The 18,781-nt window shown below is 43.6% G+C and overlaps 1 protein-coding gene across 1 annotated transcript; it reads right to left on the bottom strand.

The window, feature by feature from the left end:
- Positions 1 to 9,304: 9,304 nt before the first annotated feature.
- Positions 9,305 to 13,614, bottom strand: LOC110911700 (transcription factor 25). Its single transcript, XM_022156331.2, has 4 exons — positions 13,342 to 13,614; positions 11,841 to 12,364; positions 10,166 to 11,068; positions 9,305 to 9,656 (listed from the first exon to the last, which is right to left on the bottom strand). The coding sequence occupies exons 1-4, from the start codon at positions 13,486 to 13,488 to the stop codon at positions 9,392 to 9,394; spliced, it is 1,839 nt and encodes a 612-aa protein (XP_022012023.1). The 5' UTR covers positions 13,489 to 13,614; the 3' UTR covers positions 9,305 to 9,391.
- Between the last annotated feature and the right edge of the window lie 5,167 nt (positions 13,615 to 18,781).

Genomic DNA, 18,781 nt, shown 5'->3' with positions numbered 1-18,781 from the left:
TCTCGATGATCACAAACGTCGCCTGGATGAGCAGGCTGCTGCTGTTTTTGCTGCCAAGAAGGCAAAGCTTCAAAAAGAGGCTCCCCCAGCGCCCTCGGAGTCTGAGATTGATTTGGGCGTGTTTAGTGGAGGTCGTGGGAATTTGTTGGAGGAGATATATGCTGCCTCTGCTCCTCTTCCTGGTAATTTTCTTTCGTTGTACGTTTGTCGTATCTTTCCTTGGATTGCTCTTTAATTGTTGTCTTATGGCAGTATTCAAGACTAGCAAGAAACCTCGGGCGGCGGATATTTCTCGGATTACTCCACCTACTTCTCCTCCGTCGAGGACTGTTGGTCTGACCCCTCTGCGTGATGGTGCTGATGCAAACGTGGGTGGTGGTGAAGGGTTTGTTGAAGGTACGTTTGAAGGAGGCGATGCGACTGGGGGTGATGTTGGAGGAGATGTTGGAGGTGATAAAGGTAAAGGTGTTGAAGTGCAGATGGAGTCTAGTGAGACTACTCCGCAACAAACCATTTACACTAAACGTCCTCCTGGTGGAGGTGGAGCTACTTCTGGCCTTGTGCGAAGCCCGCACTTTGAACATAATCCTGATGATTCCTGGGGTAACCCAGCTTGTGATGATTTGCCTCACGTCCCCCGTTGGAGCCTTACTCAGGGCTCTCGAATGACTGATTTAAAGAATTGTCATGAGTTTTTCTCTTTGTCACTTCCGCCTGCGGAGAGGATGTTCCAGAAGAATCGCAACCGCTTTGCCCTTATAGACGACCATGTTAGTGCTGGGGTTCACTTCTTTGCCACATCGCAAGAGATTCTTCGCGAATGGAGGTCAATGGGGGAAGAAACTCTTGAGTTTGAGGAGGCGAAGAAGTCGTTTTCCGAAGAGAAAGAGAAGTTTAATGCGGAGAAAAAAGGCTTGCAATGGCGGGTTGCTGAGGCTGAGCGGAAGCTTGAGGAGCAGAAGCAGTTGAACGAGCAAAAACAGAAGGATTGGGAATCTGCATGTGCGCGTACGAACTTGGAGATGCAGTCGCAGCGTGATGCTATTGTGCGGCTGTCTGGTGAGAAGACGGCCCTTGCTGATAAGGCGCATCAGGCGCGTATTGCTGCGGAGAAGAAAGAAAAGGAGTATGTTGCTCGGATCGACAAGCTGGAGCTTCTTGCTCAGGAGAAAGCTGGGGAGTGTGAGACTGCTCAGCGCCTTCTTGATGAGAAGACGGCTGAGTGTCGTGCTTTTGAGCTTCTTGCTGAGGAGGCCTCAGCTGATAGTAGGTGGTTGCTTTCCCGCGGCGTTCCTTTGGTAACATTTTTTTTTTGTTTGCCTTGTTTTCTCATTTCGTGTTGTTTTTGCCTTTGTATATTTCTGTTCTTACTCGATCTTGTTTTTCATGTAGCTTGCTGATCGTATTTTGCATTCTTCTGAACTTGCCCGCTATATGTTTGAATTGGGTAGGGCAGGGTATAATAGTGGACGCAAGTTTGGGTATGCTGAAGGCAAACTTGCGGCCATGAACAATGAGAAGGATTCCCACTTTGAGTTATATAAAGATGATTGTGACGGTGCTTATGCTGAGAAGCGAAAAGAGTTTTCGACGCTTGATTTAGCTGTTGTTCGGGCCTCTGGGAAGTTGGCTCACAAAGCGAATGGAGTAGCTTTGTTGAAAAAAAGCTTTGGGAGAAGATGGCGATGGTGCTGCGGGAGGTGCTGGCTCCAGCCATACTTGATAGGCGGTTTCCGGCCTGCGTGCCGTGTATGGCCCTGAATGGGCTTGTAATGGGTGTTTTAACACAATTTTAATTTTCTTGACTGTGGTTGTGTGTATTGACATATATTTTACCGCTTTGATTTTTGGTTATGCAAATTTTGAAATCGTCATAATATGTGCATGTTTAATTACTTTGATCAGGTGTCACGAATGAATGATGGCGCTGACAGGTGATGTTGTGTTACTACCACGTTTTTATTCTGTCGTTTAAGTATGCGCGCTTGTATGTGACATACGAAGTGATCGAGTTGCAGGTTATTGTGTGAGCTCAGCTGGGATCACAGCCTTGGGAGCATTACAATGTTTAGTTACCTTGCTATCGATATTTTCGTGTTTATGTGGGCACGAAGTTATGTTTTTTGGCGTTTTGTAGGCTTTGGTTGTGTTTCTGACCCGGCTGTTCACTTGGTTGTGACGAGCCTTGGAGGTCTACAACGTTTCCTATGGTCGAGCCATTGATGTTTTCGTGTACGCCCGAAGTAATAAATGCAGTTGTGACAAAAAATTTGCATGAAATAAAGGTAGCCAAACACTTCTTGTATTAGGTAAATGTGTCGGCGATTCGCCCTGTACGATTACATGTTTGCATTATATGTAGCATTTTCGTAACTGTTGGGCATTCCAGGTTCGTGGAACCTCTTTGTCGTTCATGGTGCGTAGCTTGTATGCCCCCATGCCGAGGACCTCATCGATGATGTACGGGCCTTCCCATTTGGGAGCCAGTTTCCCCGGTTTTTCTGCGTTGGACGCTTCATTGTCCCTTAAGACATAATCTCCTGGGTTGAAGGTGCAGATCCGGACTTGGGAGTTGTAATACTTTTCAAGCTTTGATTTGTATTTGGCTTCGTTGATTGCTGCCATCTCCCTCCGTTCTTCTAGGAGGTCCAGGTCGATCCTCCTTTCTTCTTCGTTGTTGATCAGGTTCATGGAGAGCATTCTCGGAGATGGAAGCCCGATTTCCGCTGGGATCACAGCCTCGGACCCATAGACCAAGCTAAATGGTGTTTCTCCATTGCTTGTTTTTGGCATTGTTCTATGGGCCCATAATATGCTGGGTAGTTCATCGACCCACCCACGTCTTTTTTCACCGAGCCTTGCCTTTATGCCATCGACGATGCTCTTGTTGACTGCTTCAACTTGACCATTCCCTTGCGGATGTGCAACCGACGAGAAGGTATGTTCGATGTTTAGTTCCTTGAACCATCGTTCAAGATCATCTGCTGCAAAGTTTGTTCCATTGTCGGTGATGATTCTGAGTGGTAGGCCGAACCGGCATATGATTTGTTCCCATATGAATCGTTTAACGACTGCCGACGTGTTTGATGCGAGTGCCTTTGCTTCTACCCACTTGGTGAAGTAATCGACCGCGACTATGATGAACTTAACTGCCCCCGGAGCTTCTGGAAAGGGGCCCACCATGTCTATGCCCCATTGCTGAAAAGGCCATGCGGTTGTTACTGGTACCAGCTCGTTTTTGGGGCGCATGGTTTTTGGTGCGTGCCTCTGGCAGCCACTGCATTTTCTCAACTCTTTCACGGCATCGAGGTGCATCCCGGGCCAGTAGTATCCGGCATTCATTACTTTTGCCACTACCATTCGCGGCCCGGCATGGATACCACAAATGCCTTCATGTACTTCCCGGATCAGATAGTTTGCGTCGTCGGCGTCAACACATCTTAGCAGCGGGCCGAGATATGACTTTCGATACAGTATCCCGTCTGCCATCTGATAATGTTCTGATTTATATTGTATCTTTCGCGCCTCAGCTTTGTTTTCTGGAAGTATCCCGGACTGTAAGTACATGATTATGGGTGTCATCCAGGACGTGGTTCCTGTTTGGATGACGCTGACTTCTCTGAGTGGAACAGATGGGTTGCTCAAAACTTCTATGCGTACATCCTTTGCTAGGTGTTGGAAACTTGTCGACGCAAGCTTGCTTAAAGCATCTGCCGGCTTGTTTTCGCTGCGGTTTATGTGATGCACCTTGTAGGAATAGAAAGTTTGTAACAACGTCTTCGCTTGGTTGAGATAGAGTGCCATTATGTCGCCCTTGGCTTCATACTGGCCGTTGATTTGGCCTGCTACTAACATGGAGTCCACATGTGCTTCGATGTGTCGGACCCCCATTTTGATTGCCAAACGCAAGCCGGCCAGAAAGGCTTCGTACTCTGCTTCATTGTTTGTGCTCTTGAAGTCTAGGCGTATGGCGTATGTGAACTCATGTTTGTCAGGGCTTACTAGCCTTAGCCCTGCGCCTGCCCCATCTTCGTTGGATGCACCATCTGTGTACAGTAGCCATGGCTCTTCTGTTTGTTGTTTCTCAGCTTTCTCCATCGCCTTGCATTCTCTGTCTTTGTCGTCTGGGACTTCTGTCATAAAATCTGCCAAGACTTGGCCCTTGATCGATGGACGTGGTCTGAAAACCACATTGTGTCCCCCTAGCTCTATTGCCCATTTGGCCAACCTTCCTGATACTTCTGGCCTTGCTAGGATATTCCCAATATTGTAGTTTGTTAGCACGTGGATGACATGATTGGCGAAATATCTGCGCGGCCTTCTTGACGCGTGAATTAGTGCAAGGACAAGCTTTTCCATGATTGCGTATCTGGTTTCTGGGTCGGTCAAGGTTCTAGACACATAATACACAGGTGTTTGGACACCTTGACGATCAACAAGCAGTACGGCTCCGACTGCCTTGTCGGAAGCTGAGAGGTACAGGACCAAAGGTTCTCCTTTGTTTGGTGCGGTTAGAGTTGGCAGCTTGATGAGACAGTCTTTCATCTCGCGGAACGCATTTTCTGCTTCCGGAGTCCATTGGAACTGGTTTTTCTTCATGCAGTTGCGCAAGGTCTTGATGAATGGGAAGGATTTTGCAGCGTGGTTAGCTAGGAACCGATTGAGTGCTGCCAATCGTCCTGCAAGCTTTTGCATGTCTTTGACGTTTGCTGGTAAAGGCATCCTTTCTATGGCCTGGACCTTTTCTGGATTCACCTTAAAACCATCTTTAGTGACTATGAAGCCCAAAAACTTTCCTTCTTCCATTCCGAATGAGCACTTTGCTGGATTCAGTTTGATGCTTACGCTGCGCAGCGTGTTGAAGGTCTTCTGGATGTTTGCCAGCATCGCGCTCTCCTCCTTGCTCATGATTACCAGATCATCCATATACACTTCTATGTACTTACCGATGGCGTCACTGAATGTTTCGTTCATCAACCTTTGGTACGTTGCACCTGCATTCTTTAAGCCGAACGGCATCTTGGTGTAGCAATACAACCCTGTTGGCGTGCGGAATGCGGTTTTATCCTCGTCTTGGACGGCTATTTGGACCTGGTGGTACCCTTTGTAGCAATCCAAGAAACATTTCCACTGGAATGTTGCCAAAGAATCGATTTTTTCATCTATATCTGGTAGGGCGTAGCAGTCACGGGGACATGCTTTGTTCAGATCTTTATAGTCGACACACATTCTCCAACTGCCATTTGGTTTCTTCACCATTACTGGGCTTGCTACCCACGTTTGGTACCGGACTTCTCTGATGATCCCTGCGTTTAGTAATTCCAACACTTGTTCTTTCATGGCATCATGTTTGATATCTCCCAGGTGTCGTTTAGCATGCACTACTGGCTTTGCGTCTTCTGAGACATTTAGCCGGTGTTCTGCTATGTGCCGTGGGACGCCAACCATATCGGCCGGTGTCCAGGCGAACACGTCCATGTTTTCGTGCAATAATTTCTTTAGCGCCGCGCGCGTTAGATCAGACATTGCGGGCCCCAGAGTGACTGTTTGTTCTGGGTACGCGCTATTCAATACCCATTTCTCTGCTTCTAAGCGCGGTGCTTGTTTGCTTGATTTTGCTGGCCTGATTTCGTCTGTTGCCAGCACTTCTTTGCTTGCATATATCAATGCAACGCCTGTTTCGGTCGGGAAACCTACGGCGGAATGTGGTGCGGAACAGATCATGTTGAAATCTCCTTGTGATTCTCTTCCTAGGAGGATGTCGTGCCTTGAGTGTGCCGGCAGTACCATGAATGTGACTTCTTCGGTTCTTGAATTTCTCCCATCGGAAAGTAATACTGGGAATGATATGTGTCCTAGGGGAAAGACGGCCTCGTTGCAAAAACCAGTTAAAGGGTAGTCGACTGGCTCTAGGCGCGCCTTGTCCTCTTGGTCAAATTGATTGAAGCACTGTTCATATATGATGTCCGCAGTGCTCCCGGGATCAATAAAGATGTAATCTGTCTGGTAGTGACCGATCACTCCTGGAATGACTATTGGCCGCTTTTCTCTTGGACCTCCCCTGACAACTGGGAAAACCACTTGTTTCTCGCGCCATGAATCATCTTGCGCGCGCTTGTTGTAATGTTTTCTTGGTCGCCGTGGACCTCCTTGCACCATGTGAGTTTCTAACTTTCTGAGCTTCTTATTGTCTGGCCCTTCGTCTCTTCTTTGTATCTGGCGGTAATCGCGCTTTCCACCTTTGACTAAGTGGGTGAGCTTTCCGTCTCTTAGAGCTCTTTCGATTTCTTGCTTTAGGCTAAAGCAATCATCGGTTAAATGGCCCGTATCTTTGTGGAATTCACAGAAGAGATTTGGGTCTTGACCCCTTTTGTTGCGCATCAGCAAGGGTGGTTTGAACTGATGGTTTTCTGTAGCTAGGACCTCAGAAGGCGTTTTGGTCAGTGAAGTCCACTGCTTTTCTCTGTTTTCTCGCTTTACTTCTTTTCGATGGGCTATTTGATTGATCGTATGGCGTGCGTCTTCCCGTGGAGGGCTTCTTTCTCTGTGTCCGGGAGCCTTCCAGGGTTGATTTCTGCCCCTTCTGTTGTGTCGATCGTTGTGGTTGTATGCGCGCTGATGATGATCGTCACCGGTCAGTTGCCGGTCTGTCTGCGCAATAGTCTTGGCCGCTTCAATGAAGGTTTCACAGTCTTTGGGTCCTCCATCTCGCCCTTTGATTCTTTTAACCAGATCGTCGCACTTGACTGCTCGCATGAAGTGTGCGCGCATCATTTTTTCTGGTATGTCTCCGATCTCTAGACATCCTTTGTTGTACCTTGTAATGAAATCTTCTACGCTTTCATAGTCTTTTCTCCATATGTTCAGACAATCACCCGGATCTCTGGCTTGTCTTCGCTGCTGAGAGAAGTGTGCTAGGAACTTCTCTCGGAAATCGACCCATGATTTGATTTTGCCAGCTGGTAAGTTGTCGAACCAAATGCGCGTCGCGCCAACGAATGTCTGAGCAAACAGGTGGCACCATGTTGGTAAGTTCCATCCGCCGGTTGCTCCTGCGCCTTTAAACACCTGGAGGTGATCGTCTGGATCCGTCAACCCGTTGTATTTACCCACGTTGTGTGGTAATTTCGTTTTGTCGATGGCCGCGCACGCAATTTCTCGAATGAATTTTGAATTTTCAGCCATGTCCTCAGGACGATAGCTCAAGGTGTAATCATGCTCTGCTTTGTGGTTATACCCCGCGCGCTTGGTTGGTTTGTATGCTTCGTGTTCCGGAGGAAGTCTGCTAAACACTGTGGATTCCCCCTTGTAAGTTGGGTCGTCTTCCTCCTCTTCCCATTCCGTATTCATGTTGCGCGCGCCCAAACGGGTTTGGATCGGCCTTCGTTGTAGATTGGAGGTTTGAACGAAGTTGCTCTCTGTTTCAGCATAAGTATCGCGCGTGTCTTGTACGCTAGGTCTTCTTACATTTTGCACTGGTCCTCTTTCTGGTCGTAAGTTCCACGCGCTTGTCTGCTGAGCCGTGTGTGTACTCAGAGACCTTGGTTGTGGAGTTACGAATGCTGATTGGTTAGCCTGTGCTTGGAGCAAGGCTTGTTGTGCGCTGAGCTGCGTATAAACGAGGTTTATGGACGCCATTTGTTCGGCATACCAGGAAGCCAGAGTTTTTCCCTCGGGTAGCCCTAAAAGTGCAGAGTAGTTGAGTTGTGCTTGTTCCGATGGAGCAGAAGGGCCTGCTCCATGGCTTACAGTCTGCATCGGCGGAGGTGTTTGGTGTAATATCCCCGTTGGAGATTGGAGAGCAGCTCCGTTTGTGGTTTGAGTGATGATTCTTGCTGGTGTTTGGAAAGTGGGTCCAGTTGTGGTTTGGCTAACAGCCCTGGACGCACTTCCAAAGATGGATGGAAACTCGTTGTTCAGCTGACCCTCTTGGATGGTCTCGTTCCTTTGACCCCTTTGGACGTGTGCCGTGTCCGAAACGAGTTCAAAGGAAGAAACGTCTCCGTCAGCTGGGTGTGAATGATTTTGGTCTGCCATTTTTACGAGTGTTTTTTAGGAAAGAAAAGAGGTGAGAGTGGTTTTGCAAAAAAGCGGATGGCGCCAATGTCGAAACAAATGGTTAACACAAGGATAACCAGGGGGGTCGTTTCACTTATGGGGTTCAACCTCTTCTCTTACTCGTATCGGTGGCCTGAGATCTGCAAAACAGTAAACACCGTTAGTCTCGTTAAGAGGGGGGAAGGGGGTTTTCCCTCTTAACCAGGCTCCGGCGTGAGAATAAGTACTGCTCTGAGAGGAATAAAACAGTGTGTGTATAGAGTGAGTAAAGGGAGCCAAGATCCCGAACCTGAATGATGAAGGGTCCTATTTATAGCCGGAGGGTGAAGAAGGAGGAAGCAGCTGTGCCAGCTGTAGGTGCGCGCCAGCTGTCCGACCAAGGAGAATATCCTCTTGGTCTGCTCTGTCGCGAAGGGTGTAGTGGTACACGTGGCGTCCTTGCGTTCGCCTGTGCTGGGTGCCTCGTACTGGTCATGTCAGCCCTGCTCCCTGGATTGTCGCAGGCCTATATAGGCAGGGAATTGGGACACGTGTTGTCCTTTATGTTGGGCAAAGCATCTTTGATGCCAGCTGTGAACCGCCTAGATGTCTTCTGGAAGCTTCTAGAATGTTCTGGTGACATGGATGCCTTGTGTGCACAAAAGTGGTGTGGTCCCTGCCGTGTAGACAGGGAATTGGGACCATACCTCTTCAAGGTCAAAAATCATAATTTTGTCCAAATATAAACTCTTTCTGAACAGCTGGTTGTTTGTGGGACCTCAACCTAAGACCCGTTTCCCCTCCCCTTCCAGTTTTTTAAAGGATTTTCCTTTGCCAATGGATGGTGTACAAACATAAACTTGTTTGACTTGGAAATTAAAACAACAGATTAACAAAATATAGTTATAACTGTTAAATACAACTAAGAACAGCACTAGCATTATTAGTTAAAGAAAATGTTAAATAATTGTTCAGTTCACACGGAACCTGCCATTTACCTTCTTGTTTTTTTTTTTCCAGTTTTACACAATTATAGATTCGTATAATATTCATAAATCATCTTTATATTTTATAGAAGCTAATACCGATTTTAAGAACTTTAAAAAACCAGTTCAAATCGTCCAAACTTTTGGCCGTTCCAGTCGACACAACCAATTTAACCTGTTTGGTTTGCCCTTTTTAAAGCTATAGTTACCTGTTCGGCAACAAAAATTTTAAAACCTGCCAAACTGGACCGTGGTGCACGTCACCACTATCCTACACAACATAAGCAAAAGCAGGTTTCCTGGTTAAAACACGAAGAATATCTCATAAAATTTGATTCTTCATCAGTTACACTGTAAAAACGTAAGGTTTAATCTTCAATATCTTGCGGCAGGTTGTTTTCTACTCTTGTTCCATAGTGAACCCATGGTAACATTGACTCGAACAAAACTGCCAATGGGTTTCGGTTTGCAACTTCACGAGGAGGGTGTACAACTGCAACGCCGCCAACATTTTCTTGGTTAGCATTACCATGCATTTCCACCAACCTTGGATCAACCATAAAGTTTTGCAAGTGTTCGGGTGGAATGGTTGGCGTTGAATCCGAGAAATCAGATACCATTAAGTGTGAATACCTGTAAAACGATCATAATCAAATGTAAGTTATCCGATAATGTGGAACTTTTTTGGTACTGTGAGAACTCGTCAGAGGAAACTCATCGGACCCCACCAGTACCTGCTAAGTAATGGGATCAGGTAAGCCTTCAAAAAGAGTAAAGTACACGCATGGTCCTTGTGGTTTACCAAAAAGTTGGATTTGATCCCTAGCTTTCCAAAAGTACACGGATGGTCCCTGTGATTTGCACTTTGTAACGCATTTAGTCCCCAACTTTTTTCAAAAGTATATGGGTGGTCCCTGTGGTTTGCACTTTGTAACGCATTTAGTTCCTAAGTTTAACCTGCTGAAACCTTTAGATTTGTATGTTGGGGATTAAATGCGTTACAAACTACAAACCACAGGGACCATCCATGTACTTTTGGAAAGTTAGGGGCCAAATCCAAAATTTTGGTAAACCATAGGGACCATCCGTGTATTTTACTCCTTCAAAAAAGAGAGTTTAAAAATAAAGTGTGGCATACTCACTCGTTCTTATCCGATGCAAATGCTTCTTTTCTCACACACGCCCAATCCCGAGCTTCACTTTGATTAATATCCATCTTTTCGATTACTAATAACGCTGCATCTTTGAGAAAGTTATGCAGCTCGGGAAGTCTCCATATGAGATAACTCTTTTCAACATATATATTAATCAGATGATCCAACGACGCACTTCCCGTTTCATCTTTTCTAAAATAACTATGGTTGACTATCTTTGACCACACCTGTTCTTTCAACGGAACTTTGTCCACCAACTTCCTTACAACCGAAGGATAAAGCATTAACGCCTGTTCCATGAGATCACTCGAAGTAGCTTTCGTTTCCGTTTCTTTCAACTGTTCTTCACGTTCAAGATAAAACCGACAAATGGAAAGAGAATACGAAAAGTTTGGATACAACCAGATTGAATTATCACCAGTATATTCTTCAGAAAACCTTTCTAACCATTTATACTCCTCGGCCCGCAACGAGAAATAGTCGATACAAAAAAGTGCACCCGTTGGATCATCGGAATCTAGAGAAATTACCAATTTGCATATTTCTAAGGCGGAACGATGGCAACCGCGCCTATCCATGTTTTTCATGTGAGCAAATAGTGTAGTGAAAAACGGTTTATTTGTGTCGTGTTCGTATTTCAGTTGACAGTTAACCTGTAACGGAGTGAATAACGGGTGCCATCCACATTCTAAGGCATAGAGCGCTTTTGCAGTTGCATCTGCTGACATTTGAAGGTCGCCGGAATGTTTGTAGTATTCGGATAGAGTTATGAGTGAATCTATATGATACGGATGGTGTAACAGTATATTTGCTATGCCGTTCAGATCATGTGTTGCCTGTGCGGCTTCAAATTGTCTTTGAGCGAGGCTGTAGGTGTATGAATGTACATACCTAAATGAAGTCACGCCAAAAAGGACAGTCAGATTACTAAAATAATCCATCAAATACAAAAAACACAAATATAAAACAAATAATGGTGTGTTGGAAACATGAAATAATCAACTAAACAATATGTCCCAACAGTCCCATACCCACAATAGACGACCCATAAACAATTACGCTAACACCAACATGACTAAGATTTTTAAGCAAACACGCAATTTCAGTTACAGGCCATAAAGATTGTAAGTTAACGCGTGAACCATACTAGTCGTTGCAAATAGGGGTGCAAATGAGTCGAGCGGCTCGCGAGCTGCTCGAGATTGGCTCAAGAGAAAGCTCAAAACGAGCCGAGCTTTATCAAGCTCGTTTATTTATCGAGCCCAAGCCTGGTATGTGAAGTTCATCAAGCTCATCGAGCCTTAAGTGTAATATTAGTTTTTATTGATATTTAATAACATTTACCCCTTATTAAAAGTTGTCAAGTAAACGAGCCGAGCTGAAACCTAAAAATAAGCTTGTTTAGTAAACAAGCCCGAGCCCGAGCTTCAATTATCGAGCTCGTGAGCCTAAACGAGTCTGTTATTTATATTATTTTTATTTAATAAATTAATTAATAGATAATAAACAAGCCGAGCTCGAGCTTGAGAAACTACCAATGAGCCGACCTTGAGCTTTGAAAACAAAGCTCGAACCAAGCCGAGCTCAGGCTCGGGCTTGGCTCATTTGCACCCCAACTTGCAAAGAGTAGCTAAAGTTTTATAATTTACAAACATAAACTTGCCTGAAATAGTTGCATCCATCTTTGTGTTCTAGAAGCTCCATAGATAGAGATCCGTCCCACCGAGGCCAATGCTCCGAAGGAGAAATAATAATCGTCTTTCTGTAGGAATGATTAACGCGTCTACCTGAACGACTCTGTCTAGAACTTCCTGCTTGATTACTTCTTTCAAATGAACTAACTACTTTTGAACCAAATATTCTCCTCAACTCATTATCTGCACTGAGAAATCTTGGATCCACTTGCAATATGTGTGGTTGGGATCTTTTACCTGCGCCATTCACATTCTCCAGTTTCGTTTTTGAAGGTTCACGTTGACCGCCGGACGAGTCAACTCCAAAAGATAAATCTTCTAATATAATGTCTAAGGGGTCCTCATCGGTTTTTGATGATAACTCCTTGTTTTTCTTCTTCTTCTTTTTCTTTGATTTTTGATTTGGTAATGAGAAATTGGTAGCAATGTTTTTATTAACATTATCTTCTTTTTTCACCTTAGAGGATGTATCAACATCACTGGAGTCATTCTCCTGAAATTGAGATTGATCATGGAATCATATGAGCAGTACAAGTTAGTTAGCAATCTTCAAGGTACCTGGGGTCCAAAATTAAGGGCGTAAACTTGGTTTTAAAAAGCGCGCCTCAGGCGTGAGGCGTTCAAGGCGTTTTGGAAAATACCTCAACTACTGTGAGGCGCAGTGATCACGTGAGGCGGGGTGGAGGTGGAATTTATTTATTAAGTGCCGCCTCGAATACGTGAAACTCTCGCCTCTCGCCTAACCCCTCACACTTCGGCTTTTGGGACCTAAACACTCCGGAACGCCTCGAGCTTTCTAAACCAAAGGTGTAAACAAGTTGGGCCAAGCCCGAGCTCGACTGGGCTCAATTAACTTATGAGAGCTCAAGCTCGACTCATTTCGAGCTCTTTTTCTAAAGAGCGAGCTCAGCTTGTGAGTAGTTTCTGAAGCACAAACTCGGCTTGTTTATTTATCAATTATTTTATATACATTTATAGTTATTTTTTATATGTATTTTAATCATAAACTTTCTATATAACATACTCTATATTATTTGGTTATTTTTGTCATAACTTAATATATAATAATTATTATATAAATATGTTTCATGTAATAAATAAAAAGTACATAAATAGTAAGCTAGTTTAGACACCCGAGCCAGCTTGAGCTCGATAAGTGAAGCTCAGGCAATGGCTCATGCCTCGTTTATTAAACAAGTTTATTTTTAGGCTCGAACTCGTTTAAGCTTGACGCGACTCTAGTTTTCAACGAGCGGATATCATCAAGTAAATCAGTAGCAGCAAAATCAGATTTTATTCGATGGTACATCTTCAATAATAACATAACCTAACGAACCCTAACCCTAACCCTAACCATCCGAAAATTAAACAAAATCATCATTGAATACTGAATCAGTAATCATCAAACTAAGAAAAGAAAGATGAAGTAATACAATCAAACAACAAAAAGCATCGCTGATTTAACCGCACCTGCTCTTGTTCCTGTTCGTTGAGGAGATCGAAAGGATTAATAAAAGGGCGGGAATCGGAGTCCGATTCCGAGTCATCATCGGCGGTGTGATTGTTTGCAGATTCTTCTTGTTGTTGAAGCACTTTCCTCAACGCTCTCAAGGACATCGTTGTTGGTCGGTTAAGTCTCACAGCTATACCGACCTGATTCAGGACTTTAAACCTTGTATAGGTTAGTTAATAACTTCAAGCTAAAGGTGTGGGGTTATGGTTGGGACATGATTTGCCACCTACAACATAAATGAAAGACTACATCACCCCTTTTTGATCCACCATGGTTTACATGGATTAAACCATAGCAACTATGGTCCTCCTTTCCATTTTTCAACAAATCATTTCTTTTTTCTTTAGACAATGATAAATTAAAATAAATAAGGGGCTAGTGGTTTGAGTCATGACCACACCCTTAGGTAGTGTTTGGTATACAGGAATGAGAGGTGGAATGGAATGAATGATTACGAGGGAATGAAGAAAAGGATGTTTGGTTGGTCAATGGAATGGAATCACCCATTCCAAAAGACATTCCATTCCCTCAAAATCATTCCTTCCACACCCCATGTTTTTTTTCCCATTCTATCCCCTCTTGCACCATTCATCAACAAAACCACAACCCACCAACTTCGCCACAACCCACCACCACCACCCACCACCGACGCCATCGCCGCCACCCGCCACCACCTCACCCCGACAGCCACCGCTGCCGCCGCCGCCCACTCGCCACCGTTATCACCCACAGCTGCGACCAACCGCCAACGTCACTCGCCGCCGCCGCCCACCACCATCGTCGACGCCACCACCAACCATCGCCGCCGCCACCAACCACCACCAACGGCCACCTTGCCGCCACCACCACTCGTCGTCACCGCCGCACCGCCACCCGCCATCACCACTACCGCCTGTCGCCGCCGCCGACACCCACCACCGCCTCCTATAACCACCCACAATCACAACCATCGACCACCACCACCTCTCACCGCTGATTTTATTACTCCGTTTTTCTTGCCTACCAAACAATACACAATAATAATTCATTTCATTCCATTCACACATAGTAACCAAACAAGACACAGAATGGTAATGATCCATTGCATTCCCTCGTCCATTCCATTACCTCGTCCATTCCATTCCTTCGTCCATTCCATTACCCCATACCAAACAGACCCTTAAGGTATTGGTTTTGGATGGTGGATTAGAGGTGAGTTACATGTCACTGACGTGGAGGGTCATGGTGGTCATGAGGGTCATGACCACACCATATAGCCTTAGTAAATGTGCCTACCTGATTCAGGACTTTAAACCTTGTATAGGTTAGTTAATAACTTTAGTAAATGTGCCTTATCGTGCGATCTGAGTTCCGCATGTTATAATCCCCATAACGAAACCATGTATGTTGTAAAATACCAAAATCCGTATGTTGAAAAAAACCCGCATATTGTAAAAAAAAAAAAAACCGCATATTATAACTGCACCTCGTACGCATTATACGTTAACCAACTCTATAACTTAACAATAAAAAAGGTGTATATATACTCTACTAAACATAATTTAATTTTGGTATACAAAAGTCTGTATAACTTAATATTAAAAAAGGTGTATATATACTCTAGGGTAACTCGAACATAATTTATTTTTGGTACACAAAAGTCTCTTGTAAATGTAAAAAGAAAAGAATTTTTTTGACCTAATTTGTGCAAAAGAGTTGAGTTCAATTTAATCATATTTTGACAAATTATAAAGGTATTGGGTCACAATTTAAAATATTTTTTTAAGTATATGAACTCTTGGCAATCGTCCCGTTTGCGTTATGCACATATAATGTAGCTCTCGTAGAGGTAAAAGTGAAATTGCACTAATTTTTAATGTTATTTTACTAATTTCGTGAAAACAACGGTAAAAGCGGCGGGCCGTTAATCATGCATCTTGTAGTGGCGTTGACTGCCGAAAAACAAAAGAGTACATGCACTAATAGGCATTTGTCCCGATTGTTAATTGTTATGTGGCTTAGGTTCAAGGCTTGATGCAAAACTACTATGGAGTCAGGGGGTCTGACTTAAGGGTGAGCGGGGCACTCCCCTAAGAGGGGAGTCTCCTCTCTTACGCACACCCAATCAGGTTATGCCACGTCAACTCCCCTCTTAAACTCCCCTCACACCCCAATTTGATGGCGGCACTCCCCTATTAGGTGACTTGTTTTTTTATTAAAAAAAAAGGAAATAATTGATTGGTTTGAAAAGATGGTGGCCCCACACTCTCCCCCTTCCTTCTTCGGTGAATTCACCCCGACCCACCTCCCCGATTTGGGTCACCGCAGGGATGGCGGCGGTGTTCCCGCTAGGGAAATAGGGTCACCGCGGCCACTCCCCGCTGGTGCCCCGCTCACCCTAATGCAGTCTCTCTATTTTTATAGGGTAGAGATAAGGTTATCTACATTTTACCTTTCTCGACCCTACACTAGCTATTATGATAATTGACTTAAAAATGTAGAAAAAATTAGTTGGGTTACTTTCATTTTTTTTGGCACGTGCATTAATTTTTTGTATGCTATAATTACGTTTGAAAGGTTTTTTTCCTTGGTAAAAAAACATGACAAGATGTTTGCTTTTTATAATTTTAATTTTTTTTTATAATATTCTTTTGTATAATTTGAGATCGAGAGTTTATTATGTTATTGAGAACATTTGCACTCGGTATGCATTGACGGATACTAAATTAAAGAGGTATAATCTCAATTCTATGTACACATGACAGGGACTACATCATTTTTTCCGGTCAACATGGCGCCTACATCAGCAAGCGAATCCAGAAGCTTTTAGAAGCTTCTGGAAGGCGTCAGGGTGGCACCGAAGATGCTCCTCAAGACAAAAAGGACAACACGTGTCACCAGTAATCGGACGCCATTTGGACCTGCGACACTACCTGGGGGTAGACCGACAGCTGCAGTACCAATTATCCTGCATGGGCAAATAACGGCGCGCCACGTGTACTACTATACTGACAACAGCAGAAGAGACCAAGAGGATATTTCCCTTGGTCGGACAGCTGGCGCCCGGTAGCAGCTGGCAAGGTCCCTCCTTCACCCTTCGGCTATAAATAGGACCATTCATCATTTAGGTTAAACATTCGGTTCTCCTTACTTTTCACCACAACACACACTATTTTCTCCCCAGAACAGTACATATTCTCACGTCGGAGCCTGGTTAAGAGGGAAACCCTCATATTCCCCTCTTAACGAGCTAACGGTGTTGCTGTTTTGCAGGTTTCCAGTCTTAGGCGAGTAGAGAGGGAGATTGAACCCACATACGAGACGACCCAGCTAGTTAACCTTGGTGTTAACCAGTGTTTCATAGAAAATAGACAAACATAGATAATTGCTCCCCCCCCCCTCCGTCTCAAGTCTCAACCGCTCTCCATCTAATTATCTATAGCCATCTATATCTACATACATCTACTCTCAAACCTAGTGTTGTTCTAAGCCTTTGCCGGCACGAGGGAGTTATGTCGTCTTCATAGGTTCACAAACATCCTGGTTGCAACACTTTAATTTTAACAATTAACAAATTGAGGAAAAAATAATACAAGCAACATTAATTGTATGCCCAATGAGCCATGACATTGGGTATTTAATTAGATTTTAGATGAGGTAGTGTATATTTGTGTTAAAAAAATAAGTTTTTTAACGACAAATTTGGATCATTGACGAATCAGTGGAATATCATCGTGTCATTAGTGAAGCCACCCAATCATATCCAGAATAGGGGTGTTCACGATCCGATCCGATCCGATCGAGGGTCTGCTCATGCTCGGATTGACTTACAACCGATCCGATCCGAGCGGATCAAATTTGTAAAACCGATCGCAAAAGTGATGCTCATGCTCGGATTGAATTTGAATCGATCGGCTCGGTTTCGCTCGGTTTTTATCAAATCCTAAAAAAAAGCGAGCGGATCGTTTTCGCTCGATTGAATAATAAGGCTTTGTTCAACAAAAACAAATTCTAACTTAAAGTGCGAATACAAAAGCAACATAAAATAAAGTGAGAATACATAAGAAACAGAAAATAAAGTGCGAATACAAAAGCAACACAAAATAAAGTGCGAATACAACCAACCAGGCCCATTCTAGCAAGAAGCTAGAAAGGACCTGGGACAAACAACAGCTAATCACCAACCATGTTTACATCAAAATTTTGCCAACTGTCGAATGTCATCGATCTCCATCTTGCTCTATGCTACTATAACAAACATACCAAACAGCAGATTAGACACACTTGTTGCAGATTGAAGAACTGTTGAAGACCGTCCGAAGATTGAAGACTAGAGACAGCGGCGATATGTGTGTCGGAGATTAGAGGGTCGGAGACGGAGACTGTGAGTTTGTGACTGTGGAGACCGGAGAGTGAGACCGAGATTAGAGCGGCGATTTGAATACGACTGATTAGGGAAGAATAGATTTAGGGTTAGATACTTAGATTTATATATTAAATATTAAGTTGGGTTGAATGTTATTTGGGCTTTTAGTTTTTTTTGGTTATTATATTTTTTTGGGTTTTTATCTATAAAATCTATAATATATATATATATATATATATATATATATATATTAATAATAATAAAAATAATTCGAGCGAAACGGAGCGATCGACGAGCGAGCGGAGCTATGCTCATGCTTGGATTGAATTTGAATCGAACCGATCCGATCGGCTCATTTACAAACTGAGCGGGAATCGAACGAGCATTTTTCGAGCATTTTTCGAGCGATCGTCGAGCGATCTTCGATCGTCGAGCAGTTTGGACAGCCCTAATCCAGAATGTCTATCACCTAGGACCTAATGATCCCTAAGGGGGTGTTTGGGATTGCGTTTTCAACCTGATTATTTGATTATTGTGTTTTGAAATCGCAAAAAATCTATTTTGAGTGTTTGGTAAAAAATTAATAAAAAGTGATTTTTTACGTTTTGTAGAGTTCAAAACGTGATAATCCATAAGTAGGTCACCCCTTGCTGCAGGAAAACGTGATAATCCAAAAACTGATTTTTACGTTTTCACTTATTTATTTTTTTAAAATGTATATACTTGCCAAACACTCAAATAGTTGATTATCTGATTATTGTGATATCAAACAACATAATCAAATCCAAACAATGTTGATTATCTGATTATTGTGATATCAAACAACATAATCAAATCCAAACATTATCTTTCTGCAGCACGTTTTGTTACAGCTAATTATCTGATTCTGATTATTCAAAACGCATAATCTATTTTCAAAACTCAACCCCAAACACCCCCTAAACCTTATATCCAAGATGTTACTAGGCTATATTATAAAAAAAAATAACATTAATTTTTTCCACTATTTCTCTATCTAAAAAAATAACATTAATTTTTTTGTATGTATATGT

The sequence above is a fragment of the Helianthus annuus genome, chromosome 15 (genome assembly GCF_002127325.2).
Source record: "Helianthus annuus cultivar XRQ/B chromosome 15, HanXRQr2.0-SUNRISE, whole genome shotgun sequence".
Classification (NCBI taxonomy): Eukaryota; Viridiplantae; Streptophyta; class Magnoliopsida; order Asterales; family Asteraceae; genus Helianthus; species Helianthus annuus.
This window is presented reverse-complemented; position numbering and strand designations above follow the sequence as displayed.